We start from the raw sequence: 14,743 nt of genomic DNA on the forward strand, positions 1-14,743 counted from the left end.
GCTATCTCTTTTAACATCTGACACGCCATCGAACGCTTGGCCGCCCGGTGTGATAGTGACCTCCAGCTTGGTTGCAAGAAAACACCATTACCCTAAAATTAGGATACGAATAATACCAATCTGCAGCAAAATCCACCCTTTGAAGAATCTTACACTACTGCAAATAGCTAGAAGGAAAGATTCTGGTAAGAGTTCTGGATTGTAAGATCTCTGCGAATGCATTATCGGAGCCAAAACCAGAGAAGATTTGGACCTTTCACGAAGCCGCACAATAGGAATTAGTCATTCTAAGTAATCGGAGGATTATGGCGTCGTCGTTGGCTTTGATGTGGTGCTGTGGGACTTAGTAGGACTATGGGAAGATGTGGCGGAGTGAGAAGATGCGGTGGAGTGGGAGGACGCGGTGGGATGAGAGGAAGCGGTAGAGCGTGTGGTGGTTGTTCCATGAGAAGAAGTTGTCACATGAGTCGAGGTTGTGGAGTGGGAAGACGTTGGCTTAGATGAAGTAGCGTCGTGAGATGTAGTTCCGTGAGACGTGGTTGCTCCATGTGTGGATGTCCCGTGAGATGAAGTCTCTGTATGAGACGAGGTTGTAGAGTGAGAGGAAGTTGGTTTTGATGAACTAGTCTCATGCGATGAGGTACCTCCGTGAGACGTTGTGTGGGATGAAGTGGTTGAGTGTGATGTAGTTCCGTGGGAACTAGTGGTTCCATGAGACGAGTTGGCTGTATGAGACGAGGTTGTAGAGTGAGAGGATGTTGGTTTTGATGAACTACCCTCATGCGATGAAGCAGTACTATGGGACGAAGTGGTCGAGTGTGATGATGTTGTTTCGTGAGAGCTAGTCGTCCCATGGGCCGAAGAGGTTGAATGGGATGAGGTAGTGCCATGTGATGAGGTTTGCTTGGATGTAGTAGTTGGATGAGATGAAGTTTCATGAGATGTAGAGGTGCCGTGTGAGCTGTTTGACCCGTGAGATGATGTCCCATGAGATGTTGGGGTCGATGTGGATACATGCGATATAGTGGTTTCATGAGACGAAGTGTTTCCGTGAGATGAGGTGGTAGCTGCATGCGATGATGTAGATGCGTGTGATGTACTATGCGATGTATTTGTCTCATGTGTCGAAGTAGATCCATGCGATGAGGCTGTTCCATGGGAGGATGTAGACCCATGTGATGTAGTTGTTTCATGAGAACTCGTTGATCCGTGAGAAGTTGTTGCTGCATGAGATGACGAGCCGGTGCTGTGGGAAGTAGATCCATGAGATGAAGTGCTCCCGTGGGATGATGTACTACTATGGGTTACAGTTGATTCATGGGATGATGAGGTTTGGTGTGAAGACGTAGATCCGTGAGATGACAAAGTACCATGGGACGATGTGGTCTCGTGAGATGTAGTTCCGTGAGTTGAGGTTGGATTACGGGACGTAGTTGTTCCATGGGAGGTAGTAGAGCCATGTGAAGTAGAGCCATGCGAGGTGGTTGAACCATGTGATGAAGACCCATGGGTCGATGTGGTTCCGTGTGATGATGAAGTTCCCTGTGCTGAGACTGAACCATGAGACGTAGATGTTCCATGTGTAGAGCTGTGTGATGAGGACTCATGCGTCGACGTGGTTCCATGAGATGACGAAGCTCCATGCGTTGAGGTTGAACCATGGGATGTGGTTGTTCCATGTGAGGTCGTAGAACTATGTGAAGAAGATTTGTGCGTCGACGAGGTTCCATGCGATGAGGATGTTACATGCGACGACGAAGTTCCATGTGTTGAGGTACCATGAGACGATGTCGATGGATGCGATGATGTGGTCGAATGGGTAGAAGCAGTATCATGCGAGGTTGTAGATCCATGTAATGAGGATGACGACGTTCCATGCGATGATACGGTTGTATGAGTTGAGGTTGAACCATGGGTTGAGGTTGAACCATGGGTTGAGGTTGAACCATGGGTTGAGGTTGAACCATGGGTTGAGGTTGAACCATGGGTTGAGGTTGAACCATGGGTTGAGGTTGAACCATGGGTTGAGGTTGAACCATGGGTTGAGGTTGAACTGTGAGTTGAGTCTGTTCCATGCACTGAGGTTGAACTATGTTCTGAGGCTGTTCCATGTGCCGAAGATGATCCATGTGTCGACGTGGTTCCATGCGACGAAGATGCGGTTACATGGGATGTAGTTGTTCCATGTGAGGCAGTAGTGGAGACCTGAGAACTTGCAGATCTATGAGAAGATGCAGTCTCATGAGATGAGGTTGAAGTTGACCCATGAGACGACGTAGAGCCATATAAGGTAACAGAGCCGTGCGAGCTAGTAGATCCATGTGAGGATGAAGTACCATGAGATGATGCTGTCTCAGGAGACGAAGTTCCATGAGTTGAAGTTGAACCATGAGAAGAGGTAGAACCATGGGATGATGAAGTTCCGTGAGATGATAAAGATCCATGGGACGATGTGGTGGCATGGGACGAACCACTGCTGTGCGAGGTAGTGGTCCCGTGAGATGAGATATGCCCAGATGATGTTGGCTTCTCAGATGTATTCAGTTTCGAAGAAGTGGTGGGCTTCAGTGTTGTCGACGTATGTGTCCCATGAGAATCGGTGGGCCTCCCAAATGCTGTTCCATACGACGTGGTTGGCTTGGATGATGTAGCCGACTTTGACAACGATGTCGGTTTCGTCCCATGGCTGAATATAGTAGGTGTCTCAATGATTATAGTACCAGGATGAGTTCCAGAGGGCGCTATAGTACGGGTATGCGTAATACTTCCACTCCAGGGAATTACCTCGGTTACATACTTCTGGGGCGTCCTGACGATGACTGTTCCAGGATTGGTTCCTCTGGGAGGCTCCGTGTAGGTGACTGTCATGCTTCCCGTCCAAGGAAGAGTTTTGGTAACATAGAGAGGGCCATGGGCATGGGGAGTCTTGATAATGATCTCACCAGGCTTGTCATGGTAAGGGGGAACTGTAGCCGTAGCGGTGACAGCTCCGGTCCAAGGAACAGTTTTGGTAATATAGTCGGGATGTTCACAAGGAGTCTTGACGATTATTGTGCTTGGGCCCTTGCCGTAAGCAGGAATTGTAACTGTTTCCGTCACAGTGCCAGTCCAGCCAATAGTAGTTGTAATACAGTCTGGGTTTCCTCCAGGGACTTTTATAATTTTCGTGCCTGGAGCCCTACCACTAGCATGAATTGTAATCGTCTCAGTCACAGTCCCAGTCCAAGGCTGAGTAGTAGTCACACATTCTGCCTCAGGGATTGGGACTCCAGGTGTAACATAAGCAGGAATACCCGAACACTCTGTAGTAATTCTACACAATCTGTCAGTCACATTCCCTTGAAGCCTGTACGCTCAATCATAGTATAGACAGAAGATTACCGAGTATAGGTAGTTGACATAGTAGATCCGCAGCAAATGAGTTCTGCAGGTTCATGGATGACAATCTCCGCAGGATTAGGACATTCGACTTCTCTTGCACTAGCAGGCGGCAGAAAGAAGCCTGCGCCCAAGATGGCCGCAGACCGAACACTGAGCCAGCTCTTCATTCTCGACAGTGATGATAATGACAGATGAGATGATCATACAAAAGAATGTTCCAAGCTAAGATTGGGTTGATGCTTGCTGATGAGAAAGCATGAAGTGTCATCGCTATCGGGTTTATATACGTATGAGCCTGACACGACGCCATATCCATGCCCATAATCACTCCCGAGTCGCGTTGGATTTCTATCAAGTCTGTCACCGGATTTTTCGTGCTTTTCGCGTCGAAAAGCAGTCTTCTCATGCCCTGGCAACTAAAGTTTTCTCCTTTAGCCTGTATATATGCGGAATGTGGTAGCCAACGCTCATCGAGAAGGCCAGGCACGACATGTCCGATCGACACATTCTTTACATATTCAAGCATAACGATACTAAGGGATAGCTATCCTGAAAATTTTTGAATGGCGGGAAGCAATACTTTCTTCCATGATTTGTGGAGTAGTATTCCGTGAACAAAATTGTAACTTTGTGTCGAATTCTGGGCTTTATTGACAACCCTGACAGTCTAAGAGTAAAATTATATTAAAACTCAGTGTTATTCTTAGTAATATTGTATCTCAAAGTATTATTTTAATCGTTTTTTCCAATCCTAGAGAAGATACTCTACAGCATATTCTCCACCCCCCCCCCCCCCTCCCATCGAAGAGCGTTGGACCCAACCCAACAAGCGATGATCGCTCAAACTAGTCCGGCCAACACCGTCCAAAGCAAGACGCCGACTCCATTCTATCTAAAGGGGACAGCGTTCCTGATTACTCCTTATACGCCGATTTGCCGATCAACAGGCTGAAGCTGTTGGTCCAACGCGTAAAAAAAAGTTCCGAATAGAGGCGTCCCAAGTGATAGTGCCGGTAGTTCACCTCTAACAGAAGCTAAAAATTACGAGACTAGTATAGTTCATCTGCCAAGCTTGATGGATCGATTCCAAAGGGTTATGTGTAATGTGATTTATTGCCCTTTGTTGACTGCAGTGGGGATGATGTTGGAGGTGATATATCTGCATTCACTAGTGCAATATTTGATCAGTGGGACGCCGTATTACACTATTTCAAGGATAGAATTGTGCGGAATGTATGTTGATGCCAGTAGTCGAAAACAATGAAGAGAATTTTATCACGATAATTTGTCTTGAAGTACAGGTAATACAACGTGGTGTGATAAGAAGGGAAGGGGGGTAGTATCGTAGTTTACATCATTGGAAGAATAAATCACATGTAAATATTTCGACTATGAAGAGTACCTACCTGTATGTACGGAGTACCGGGATTGGTGATATACACACAGCCTGCTGGAGGGAATTGAGTACCTTGGCTTCTTACCCTATATCTTATTTACGTAGATAGTATTTTACAATATCGAAGAAAGTGTTGCGATATGATTTACTTGACGTAAAAGCTATAATGAATTGCAATATTGTACAAAAATTCCATTTGTATAGTGATTTCTCCTCATATTCTCCTTATTTCTGTGCAGCAAGCTTTGCCTGGAGATCTTGCTGGAACTTCATAATCTTCTCAAGCATCTCAGGAGGAATCATGGGATTGGGGAGGTTCTCGGACAATCCCTCGACTCCGACCTTCAAGAAGTTCGAATCTTCAGCAATCTGCTTGCCCAGAACGGCCTTGACCTCATCAACATCCCAGTTGGCCCAAACAAATCGACCGTGCAGAAACTCGGCCTCTCGGCTGGCCGCCCAGACGGCCATTTGACCCGGAAGATTCTCTGTACATCGGTGTTAGTATTCTCATCTCAGGAGGTAGATTGCGAGAAAGGGGAATTTAGAACCATACCATCATCAAAAGGGATGCCACTGTCCTCGCTGACACCAGCGCTGCGAGCCATATCCGTGAGAACACCTCCAGGGTGGAAGCTCACGATTTGCATATCGTTGACATCGGTATCCTTGGCGATCTGCTGAACCAAGGTAGTGCCAGCGTTCTTGGTCAAGCCGTAACTTGGACGCTCGGGGGCCATTGAAGCCCACATGTAGCTGACGATGGAAGAGATATTCACCAAGAACTGTGGTAGTATCGATTAATATCTCTTTCTCTTGACCCTTTCCAGAATTGCAAAGAAGATGAAAGCTCAAACTAACCTTGCGCGAATCTGCGCCCTTGCCCTTCTGGTTATAAAATCTCTCCGTAAAGTCTAGCGAAGAGCGCACATTGGCCTCAAAATCGGCCCAAACGTTGCGAAGGCCATTCTTGAGAATAGGGGCAACGTTTCCGTGTGCTGCAGCATTGAGAACCAGGACGTCGATGACAATGCCCTCCTTCTCGAAACCCGACCAGAGCGCTTCGGTCGACTCGAGGCTTGCAATATCGCAGACTCTGCCCTCGGCCAGTGTGGAGGAGCCAAACTCCTTTGCCTCCTGAGCTAGCTTGTCGGCAGCAGACTTTACGACGTCGGGGCGGCGACCCAAGATGATGACTCGCTTGGCGGAAGCCTTGATGAAGTTGCGAGCGATGGCATATCCGATGCCACTGTTGCCTCCGGTGACAACGATGGTTTTGCCAGACTGGTTGAGTTCTGGTCGCGAGGGGGAGGTGGCCTCATAGGGCTTTCGGCGGTACTCTTTGAGGGCTGGGAGAGACATGGCTGCAGACGAAAGTCGAAGTAGTGGTTTTTGGTGGTTATGCTTTAGCTGTAAAACGGTTGAGACTGTTGAATGATGGTGATGATATGGAATGGCGCCATCTTTTGGTTCCCCTTCGTCCTCTTATACTCGTAACAACGACGGAGCTGCATCCTCGCCATTCACCCTGCTGCCTCAAGCCATGAGCGGCGTTTCTCCCTTTCCTTCTCCATCCTTCTTCCAAGTCCGCAACCAAAGCAGCGGAGTATTGGAAAGCAAACACTTTATTAATCAAGTCATTTCACGCACCAGTCATCCACAATTGCCCGTTTCGGCTTCCTCTCATCGAAACCAGCTAATCGGGGGGCGTGGCCATGGCCTTATACAGCCCCCGTGCAGCGGTGGAAAAGTTGCCGCCGGCCTCGCCTATCAACGCCCGTCTCAGCCCGGAGCCTGGCTCCACCCGGCGGAAGGAAACCCGCCGAGCGGGCTGAGCAAATGACAAATGGCCGTTCCGGAGAACAGAATAAGAGCTTGTGAGACTGCAAACCCCGATCCGACTGGCGATTCTTGGGCCCTCGCATCTCATCTAATCCCAACGCCTGCGAACAAAAACCCGTCATGACGGATTCCGCCCCGCCGAAGCGATTAGCCTGCATCCCGTGCACAAAGGCAAAGCGCAAGTGCAGCAAGCAGACGCCCTCGTGCCATCGCTGCAAGGACAAGCACATTGTCTGTCGCTATCCTGCTCCGCGCATCGCACCCCCGTACGATCTCGTCTTCTCACAGGACGGCGCTGTCTCCGTAATCCCTACGCCCTCGGACGGGAATCCGCTGCCAACTCCGCCGTCTCAGCTCGGTGAGAATCTGGACCTTGAGCACCCGCAGATCCACGCTGCCAACACCGACATCGCGCGTTCCGTAGCCCCAGGGACGGCAGATGCTTTGCAGAATCCGTGGTTTCTGTCTCCTTCATCATGGACCATCGACCACAAGACGGGGCCCATCCCTTCGCAAATCTACTTTAGCGATGAGGCTCTCACGTACTTTATTGGCCAGCTTCAGGTGTGGCTGAAGCAATGGACTACCGAAGGCCGCTGTCCCTTTATCCATTCCCAGCTTTGGAGGATCCATCTTCCCGAAAGTGTCCAGGATGCATTTACCGCCCTGTCATCATATCACTCCAAGACGCCTGCGACGGAGAAGATGGTGCTTCGCATTATCGAAACCCGCGTCAACAATCTGGTGGGAGGGCAGAATCCCGACAACGTGGGCGATTTTGGCGTTGTCATGCTTGACCCCGCATGTCATCTTGCAAGGACACAGGCCCTCCTGATTTACAAAATCATTCGCCTCTTCGACGGCGACATTCGCGCTCGTGCACAAGCTGAGAAAAACATTGATACTCTTGCTCTCTGGGCTCGACAGCTTTGGCAGAGCGCCGGGCTTGGCCTGACTGCTAACCATCATAAGGATCTGGTCAATCGCTCAAATCCCGATCCAGTCGGTACGCAGCTACGGACAGATGGCTCCCTCTCGTGTACATGGCAGGCTTGGATATTCTCCGAGTCAATTCGACGCACGTACTTGGCCGCGACGCTCACAGAAGCCGTGTACATGACACTCAAGCAAGGCTGGGCTCCCTGCCCTGGCGGTATCATAGTCTCATGCGGCGCAGGTCTATGGGACGCGCCATCAGCATTCGCTTGGATGAATCATTATCAATCAAACCCCGTGAACACTATTCGTTGCGTCGATGGGGAGCAATTGTTTTCCAGCGCCCGAGCATCGGATGTGGACGAGTTTTGTCACGCTACGATGATTGTGTCGTATGGGCTCGAACGGTTTGAACGGTGGTGCAATGAGAAGATATGAATGATCATGACGGATGCTATTTTTTGTCTTTATTTGATTTCACTCTTGCTTCTGACATTTTTTTTTTTTGTGGAATTTGCTGCAAAGGTACTGCGATAAAGATTAATTGCACAATGTTGAACCTTTTAGCCGTTGTTTACCTAGGAGCTGGCGTTTGGTAGATTCATCTTCAAGCTTCAAGAATACGATGAGGGCTTGCATCATAACATAGGTAGATACAACCTGATATGCAGTATACTAGTATCACAATTCATGGATCCTCTCTCCTTGCCTCAATATGCAAGACAGAAGACTACTCGTACTCACTACTCATCTGCCGCTCTCCTTCGATCGCGAGGGATAGTGATTCCGCGTAAGCTGTAAAGCCGCTGCTCGGCATTGGCTGGGCAATTTTTCGCGACTCCACCAACTCACATCGTCTCCTTGCATGTGACGCCAAAGCATTAATGAAAACCATAATCGTTGCCTTTTGAGGCATCGCGCGGCAGGGCAGGGGCCAATCGTGGGTCGATAACCCTCGTAAATAAACACCTCCGCAAGTCTGTGCTTGAGCTAAACTGGAGTTCGCGACGGATCTCCATGATCGAATCGACACGGGAATGCAGTGTTATTGAAGTCGTACGAGTACTTGGGAAAGCAGACGGGAACTCGAGTTGCAACGAGACGAGAGTGAAACGTCCACAAGGCATCAAAGATGACACATGCGCAAACAATCAGCGAGTATCGCTCATTATGCATCGATCGACTCTGCGACGGTGTGAATTAACGTCAACCGCCAATGCATGTGAAATTAAATGGATGCGACGCCGCGCGGGCTAAGAAGCCAGGGATCTTGGGGCTGAAATCGAAGCGGCACAGAGAGGATACGGTACAGACCACGTACCTGCAGCTCATGCATTAACAGCACCAATTCACTTGTACTGTCTGGGTAGTTGAGCCTCAGCCCAGTGGTGCGAGGCAGCTGAATGGAGGTGCTAAGACTATCTGCATAGTAATAGTACCTTTATACAGGCACCACCACCAAGACACCAAATCCGTCCAAAAAACTCCCCAAAACAACATCCGTTTCCCCCCCAATCGCACTGGTGGCGATACCACGTTGTCAGAGGCTGGAGCGCTGCAGAGCTGCAACCCATTCGTTATCTGCGGCTCGGACTCTCTCTCTCCATTCTTATCCTGCTCTGTTGCGGGCTCGGTCTCCATCGCTGCGGTAGACCAAATCCAAATCTCCCCGGCAACAACATCAAAATGCTGTTCAGAAATTTGTGGCGCGCCGCGTTGACGGCAGCTGGTAAGTGGTTTCCATTTGCTGCTACATCGCCATCCCCTCCTTGAATCAAATCAGATCCATCCAGATCAAGTCGCTGACAGCATCTCGTCTCTTGTCGCACAGCGACCATCGCAGCGTCGGCCCTTGCTGATGATGCCGCCAACCCCACCGGCCAGTCGACCTTCATCTCTCCCGATGGCACCCTCGCCTTCGCCTTCACCGTTCCCGACAACGGCAATACAGACATTTACTTCAGCCTACGCGTCTCTACAGATCGCTCTTGGGGCGCCGTCGGCCTCGGCAGTGACGACATGCCTGGCGCCCTGTTCCTCATTCTCTACCGCAGCAAGAATAATCACGACAACGTTACCTTCTCCCCTCGTCTGGCATATGGCAACTACGAGCCCAAATACTACCCCGACCTTAAATTTGAAGTTCTTGACGGCACTGGCGTTCAGGATGGCTTCATGACCTTCAATGCCGTCTGCCATGAGCACTGTCGAAGCTGGCCATCCGGCGGCACTTCCAAAGGCTACATCGATGTCTCGTCTCCAAACCAGCAAGCCATTTACGCTCTGGGAGGCAAGGAGAGCTTCAGCGACGACGAGGTGGATGCGAATCTCAAGATGCACAGCGAACATGGCACTTTCACCATTGATATGAAGAGAACACAGGGCCGAGCCGATCTGCCTGTCCTCACCAAGGACTCTGTGTCTGAAGGCACGACGCTGAACAGCCGTTCTACAGGCAATTTCGACTGGAAGGCCGCTGCACATGCTGCCTTCATGGTCTTTAGCTTCATGCTCCTGATTCCAACTGGCGCCATTCTCATTAGAATAGAGAAGTTGGCCAAGTTTCACAAGTTCAACCAGACCTTTGCTCTATGTCTTGTCCTTGCGGGCTTCGCCTTTGGAATCTTGACAAGCTTCAACTATCAGCGGGTAAGCATGCTTCATTCCTTTGTGGCCCTTTTCGATGTGACTAACAGATGCGCAACTTTCTAGTCTCGCGGATTCCATTCATTGCACCAGGTCCTTGGTTTCCTCGTTATCCTCCTCATGTTCGTTCAATTGGCCGCTGGTGTTCTGCATCATCTCAAATGGCGAAAGACTAAGCAACCAACTACGTTTGGCAAGATTCACCTCTGGAACGGGAGAATCGTCATGATTCTTGGCGCAGCCAACGGCTACATGTAAGCCCCTCCCTTCTCCGTATATCTATAGCAGTCATTTACTTACATGTACCGTTTCCAGCGGATTCGGTTTTGCTCTCGATCGCAAATACGCCCTCATCGTCCTCGGAATCGTCTTCGTGTTGGTCATGTGCGCCTTGGGATACATCATCTGGGGAGCCAAGCGCCAGATGCCTCGCCGTCAGCAAGGTCCCTCTGGCTTCGAGGGCCTAAACCACAGCTACCAGCAGCAGCACCCAGAGCCATGGCGGAGTACCAGCTACTCGGCAACCGTTACCGCTGCACCAGCGTATCCCCACGACCCCCCTCCGGGATATGAAGCCCCATCGGCACAGATTGGCCTTCAAAATGCTACGTCGTGGAAGGGCAACACTCCTGGAGGACGGGACAGCTATGAGGACGAGCCTCTGAATCTAGGGTCAAGTCAGAAACCAAGAGAATTTACATGAATATGCATTTTGGACTGCAAATACGGCGTTGGAGGAATACGGATATGAACAATGGATATTAATGAAATAAGAGGCCAAGTTGTTTTATGTCTAATGAGAGAAGTTATGGGTTACCAAATCACTCAACGGTGCTTCCAGTGATAGGTTTGTGGTATTCAAGGATTGACAATCTGGTGTCCTGAGCTCATGGGGTTTTACTAAGTGATAGAAGCCCGGGCACGATTTAGCTGCTGATATGCATTGCGTAAAAAGCCGGCATATGTAGCCGATATCAGGCCGCCGCACGCCCCAACGCCAGCTGAGCTCCTCCATGAGAGAATTTGCGATGCCAGATTCAACTAATGCCATCTAAACTCCCACTCATCCCAATTATTCAGTTTTCAGTTCGTCTACCGATATTTCCTCGCGCAGTTGCGTCCCGTTCACCGTCGGTAAAGCTGCGTCCACTAACACGAAGAATCCTCTTGCAATCTCGGTAGTGCTGTTATTCTTCCATTCATGGATCGTCCCTCGCTGAACAAGGATGTCTCCTCGCCTCAACACAGTGCTCTCACCACTGTCCAGAATCAACTCCAGTTCTCCTTCCAGAATCACGCCAAAATCCACGGTTTTCGTCCTGTGCATTGGCGCGCCCTCTCCGGGCAGGAAATCAACAATGCGGAGCACGGTTCCGCCGGGAATGCTCGCAGCCACATTATGTGGGAGCCGGTCCTTGTACTCCTTCAGATCTTGGTCATTATTCAGCACGCCTGGGGATTGGTTCAGGGTGTAGCCCAGGTGAAAGTGCATGCCGGGAATCTCAATTCGCGGAATGGTCTGTGAGAGCTCTTCGCTGAAGACGGCTTTTCCATCTGCATCGTGGGTAGTTATGACACGCCGCAGAGGTGGTAAACCAACAGCAGCCGCCGTAGAAGGTGGTTCAGATCCGGAACTCATTGTGGAAATAATAGAAGAGTTGCTATTGGCATTTCTGTCAGAATGTAAATGACGTGCCAGCAGTACTTATACACTTTTGTCTTCCATCACAAAGCGAAAGTCTATTGGTACCTAGTAATCAAGCTCCCTATGTGGACAATTGATAGGTAATCACAGTACGCATAAGGTTGAGACTACATGGAGTCATTGCAATGGAGTGTACCCATCGAGAAGCTAAGTTACAAATACAAATTAACCACATTAAAAATAATAGAAAACGACATTAATAATCTAATAATTATTATTAAAAACAAAGAAACAAGTTTTTATAATGCGGTTAATCCGAACCGTACTACCTGACGCACACGGGGCTTAGCTGCCTCATACGCCCGCTCTTGAATCCCTCCCATGTAAGCTGACATCCATTGATAGGTACTTTACGTCAAAGCTATATGGAACCCAATTTGACAATGTACTCAGCAGGTAGTCCCATATGTGTCCCCTCTGCGTAATTAAGCTTATACCAGATAAGTGATCCTGTAAGATACAATACAGGCACTATTAGCTCATTTATGGGCTTCAAAACACCCTGGTAAGCAGAAGGCACTGCGTCTAGCTTCAAGGAGCCATTTGACAAAACAAGCCTAAAGTTAAAAGCAGGGTTTCTCCCGAGAGAAAAAATAGATGAAAAGATGCTTTACAGACGTCATAATTCTCGTACCGCTTCGAAAGATTTACCTGGCGATTTGCGTATTGGAGTTGAAATTTGACCAGATGGCCAGTCGATATCTGGCTCCTCCTACCGCAAGTAAGTGGTTCGGCGGGAACAGCCCATTCGCCCAGTCAGTTTGTTTGCCCTAGCATTGCATTCTGGATTTATGACAGATTCTCATCATTAGCGGAATACACCGCCATTATTGACGAATCAGCGTGTGGGTGTTGGAGAAATAATCCGGGGTGGTGGTGGAGTGATTCGTCGCCTAGCTGGAATACTCCACCGTGGTAGTAGCCACGTCTAATCGAGAAATCTTACACATAATCATAATTGTTAACTACTGTATAAATAAGTGATTAAATCGATCTCTTGTCTCAATTTTAAGCGTTGGGCGTTGGGTAAACGTCAATCCCCGTCGCGTGACCACGCATGAAGAGAGCCACGTCTGTCTACATCGAATAACCTCGTAGCTAAGATGAGATTCGACACCAAGCCAGGTTTTCTTTGGCATCTGGGCGCGATTTCACCTCTAAGCTGAAGATGCACGCGGATTTAATATCATCATTGAGACTCACCAGGCCACTGCTACTCTCACGAGTCAGTTAAGTGACACTAACTGTACCTTTATTACCCAGTAGTATAAGCTGGCAATCACTTTACGGTCAGTTGTTGGGTAGCACTTTGGCATTGTTCTTAGGGAGATGTAACCTCTGCCGCAGCTATTGATTCAGTGCCGCAACACAGTTCTTGATAGTTCTCCGCCTTGGTTGCCAGGAATGTTGAGCCACCAATATATCCATCGAGGTGAACACTTGAGTCTGATGCTAATGGGCCGATCTTTCCAGCGCTTTAAAATAGATGTGGCGATCCAACATTCCGTGTCTCGAACTCAGAGCTGCCTCCTCGTGCAAGCCACAAATCTAGACAATTTGGATTGCTGATATCATGCAGTCAGAGACACACAATATGTTAAAGTGCAAGGGCGGTGGAAGAAGTAGAGGAGGCGGCCTTAAAGGGTAACAGCAGTAGAGATGGAATCTCGTATGTTTAACCCCAGGACCAATCCTGGGACGTTCAAAAGCTCTTATCTACTATATCATGTACCTTGTCTATCATGCCTACCTATGTTTATGGGGATATTACGAAAAATTACACCTCTCAACTAGGGCGGCCACCTTTGTCCCACCACGAGCCAATGCCACCCCGAAAAGACGGCCCAAAGTGTATATCGACCATCGCGCCTATTTTCGATATTACACTGGTTACATTATTTGTACGTATATATCAAGTCATTCTATCACATATATGAATGTACCAGCCCTCGAAGCCTACATGTACCTACTTGAGGCTTTCAAATCTTCTCTTAGACCCAAAACACTTTCAGGCCATAACGCCACCAGATCTAAGTATCCATAGCAGTCCTTTAGTACTATCGGCACTTTCCATTCATCAGTTGATCATTCTCTGAGCTAACAGCCACTCTGGGCTTTAATTCGGGATATAATAAGCCTCCTGATTGATATACTTCGGATTAGAAGCTTTGAGATGATAATGAACGATTCCGAGCCCTTCAATCCTCATGTATGCAGACTAACATAGTTCGAAAGATGGAAATATAAAAATTCTTTTACACAAACTATCAGCATGTGTGTAGCTTTGTGAACTAAACTCTAGCTAAAAGAGACAATACTGTGGATGCGTAATACTGTTTGTTTACCATAGAGTTGTTTACCAAAAATATATATAGTACGTCTTCTACGGCATTCCCCCTCTTTTCAGCTTCATCCTCATCGCGTTTCAGCTCTACCGTGTGTTCATTCGAATTACAACCAGCTGCTATTCCATATACTTGCTTAGTAGCACCTACATTTACACATCATATTACATTGACACTTGTGCCAGGCATAAATCGACATGATTTCCATCACCAACACCACTTCCCTCAGCATGTGGTCGCCAATGCAACTCCTAGGTCATACCGACCACGAATATTTTGAGCAGGCTGTTGTGGCCTTTATGACGACTATGCAATATTGCTGGGCCATCTTAATGTGCATTTTATTCAGTGCAATGTGGACACAGATTCAGTACAGGATCATATCTACATTGAAAACAACAACATTGACAACGCAATGCTGTTCGACCCAAGACATCTGTGGGCATACCAAAGACAGGAAATGCGAGTGCCAATACGGAAATATCTCCCAGG

At 48.5% G+C, this 14,743-nt stretch overlaps 5 protein-coding genes across 5 annotated transcripts; 2 read left to right on the forward strand and 3 right to left on the reverse strand.

Moving 5' to 3' along the window:
• Positions 1–1,831: 1,831 nt before the first annotated feature.
• Positions 1,832–3,548, reverse strand: TRIVIDRAFT_218422 (uncharacterized protein; the record flags this gene model as incomplete). Its single annotated transcript, XM_014104991.1, has 3 exons — positions 1,832–2,089; positions 2,167–3,313; positions 3,382–3,548. The coding sequence occupies 3 exons, from the start codon at positions 3,546–3,548 to the stop codon at positions 1,832–1,834; spliced, it is 1,572 nt and encodes a 523-aa protein (XP_013960466.1).
• Positions 3,549–5,002: 1,454 nt separating this feature from the next.
• On the reverse strand, positions 5,003–6,139 carry TRIVIDRAFT_63579 (uncharacterized protein; the record flags this gene model as incomplete). Its single annotated transcript, XM_014104992.1, has 3 exons — positions 5,003–5,265; positions 5,334–5,562; positions 5,639–6,139. The coding sequence occupies 3 exons, from the start codon at positions 6,137–6,139 to the stop codon at positions 5,003–5,005; spliced, it is 993 nt and encodes a 330-aa protein (XP_013960467.1).
• Positions 6,140–6,739: 600 nt separating this feature from the next.
• TRIVIDRAFT_55621 (uncharacterized protein) lies at positions 6,740–7,993 on the forward strand (the record flags this gene model as incomplete). The annotated part of the gene is made up of 2 exons (XM_014104993.1): positions 6,740–6,977; positions 7,050–7,993. 2 exons carry the CDS (start codon positions 6,740–6,742, stop codon positions 7,991–7,993), a joined length of 1,182 nt encoding a protein of 393 aa, XP_013960468.1.
• Positions 7,994–9,033: 1,040 nt separating this feature from the next.
• Positions 9,034–11,019, forward strand: TRIVIDRAFT_73617 (uncharacterized protein; the record flags this gene model as incomplete). Its single annotated transcript, XM_014104994.1, has 4 exons — positions 9,034–9,284; positions 9,387–10,204; positions 10,268–10,455; positions 10,517–11,019. The coding sequence occupies 4 exons, from the start codon at positions 9,242–9,244 to the stop codon at positions 10,902–10,904; spliced, it is 1,437 nt and encodes a 478-aa protein (XP_013960469.1).
• A 254-nt stretch (positions 11,020–11,273) lies between these two features.
• Positions 11,274–11,840, reverse strand: TRIVIDRAFT_35539 (uncharacterized protein; the record flags this gene model as incomplete). Its single annotated transcript, XM_014104995.1, has 1 exon — positions 11,274–11,840. One exon carries the CDS (start codon positions 11,838–11,840, stop codon positions 11,274–11,276), a length of 567 nt encoding a protein of 188 aa, XP_013960470.1.
• Positions 11,841–14,743: the final 2,903 nt, after the last annotated feature.

This window comes from Trichoderma virens (genome assembly GCF_000170995.1).
Source record: "Trichoderma virens Gv29-8 chromosome Unknown TRIVIscaffold_2, whole genome shotgun sequence".
NCBI lineage: Eukaryota > Fungi > Ascomycota > Sordariomycetes > Hypocreales > Hypocreaceae > Trichoderma > Trichoderma virens.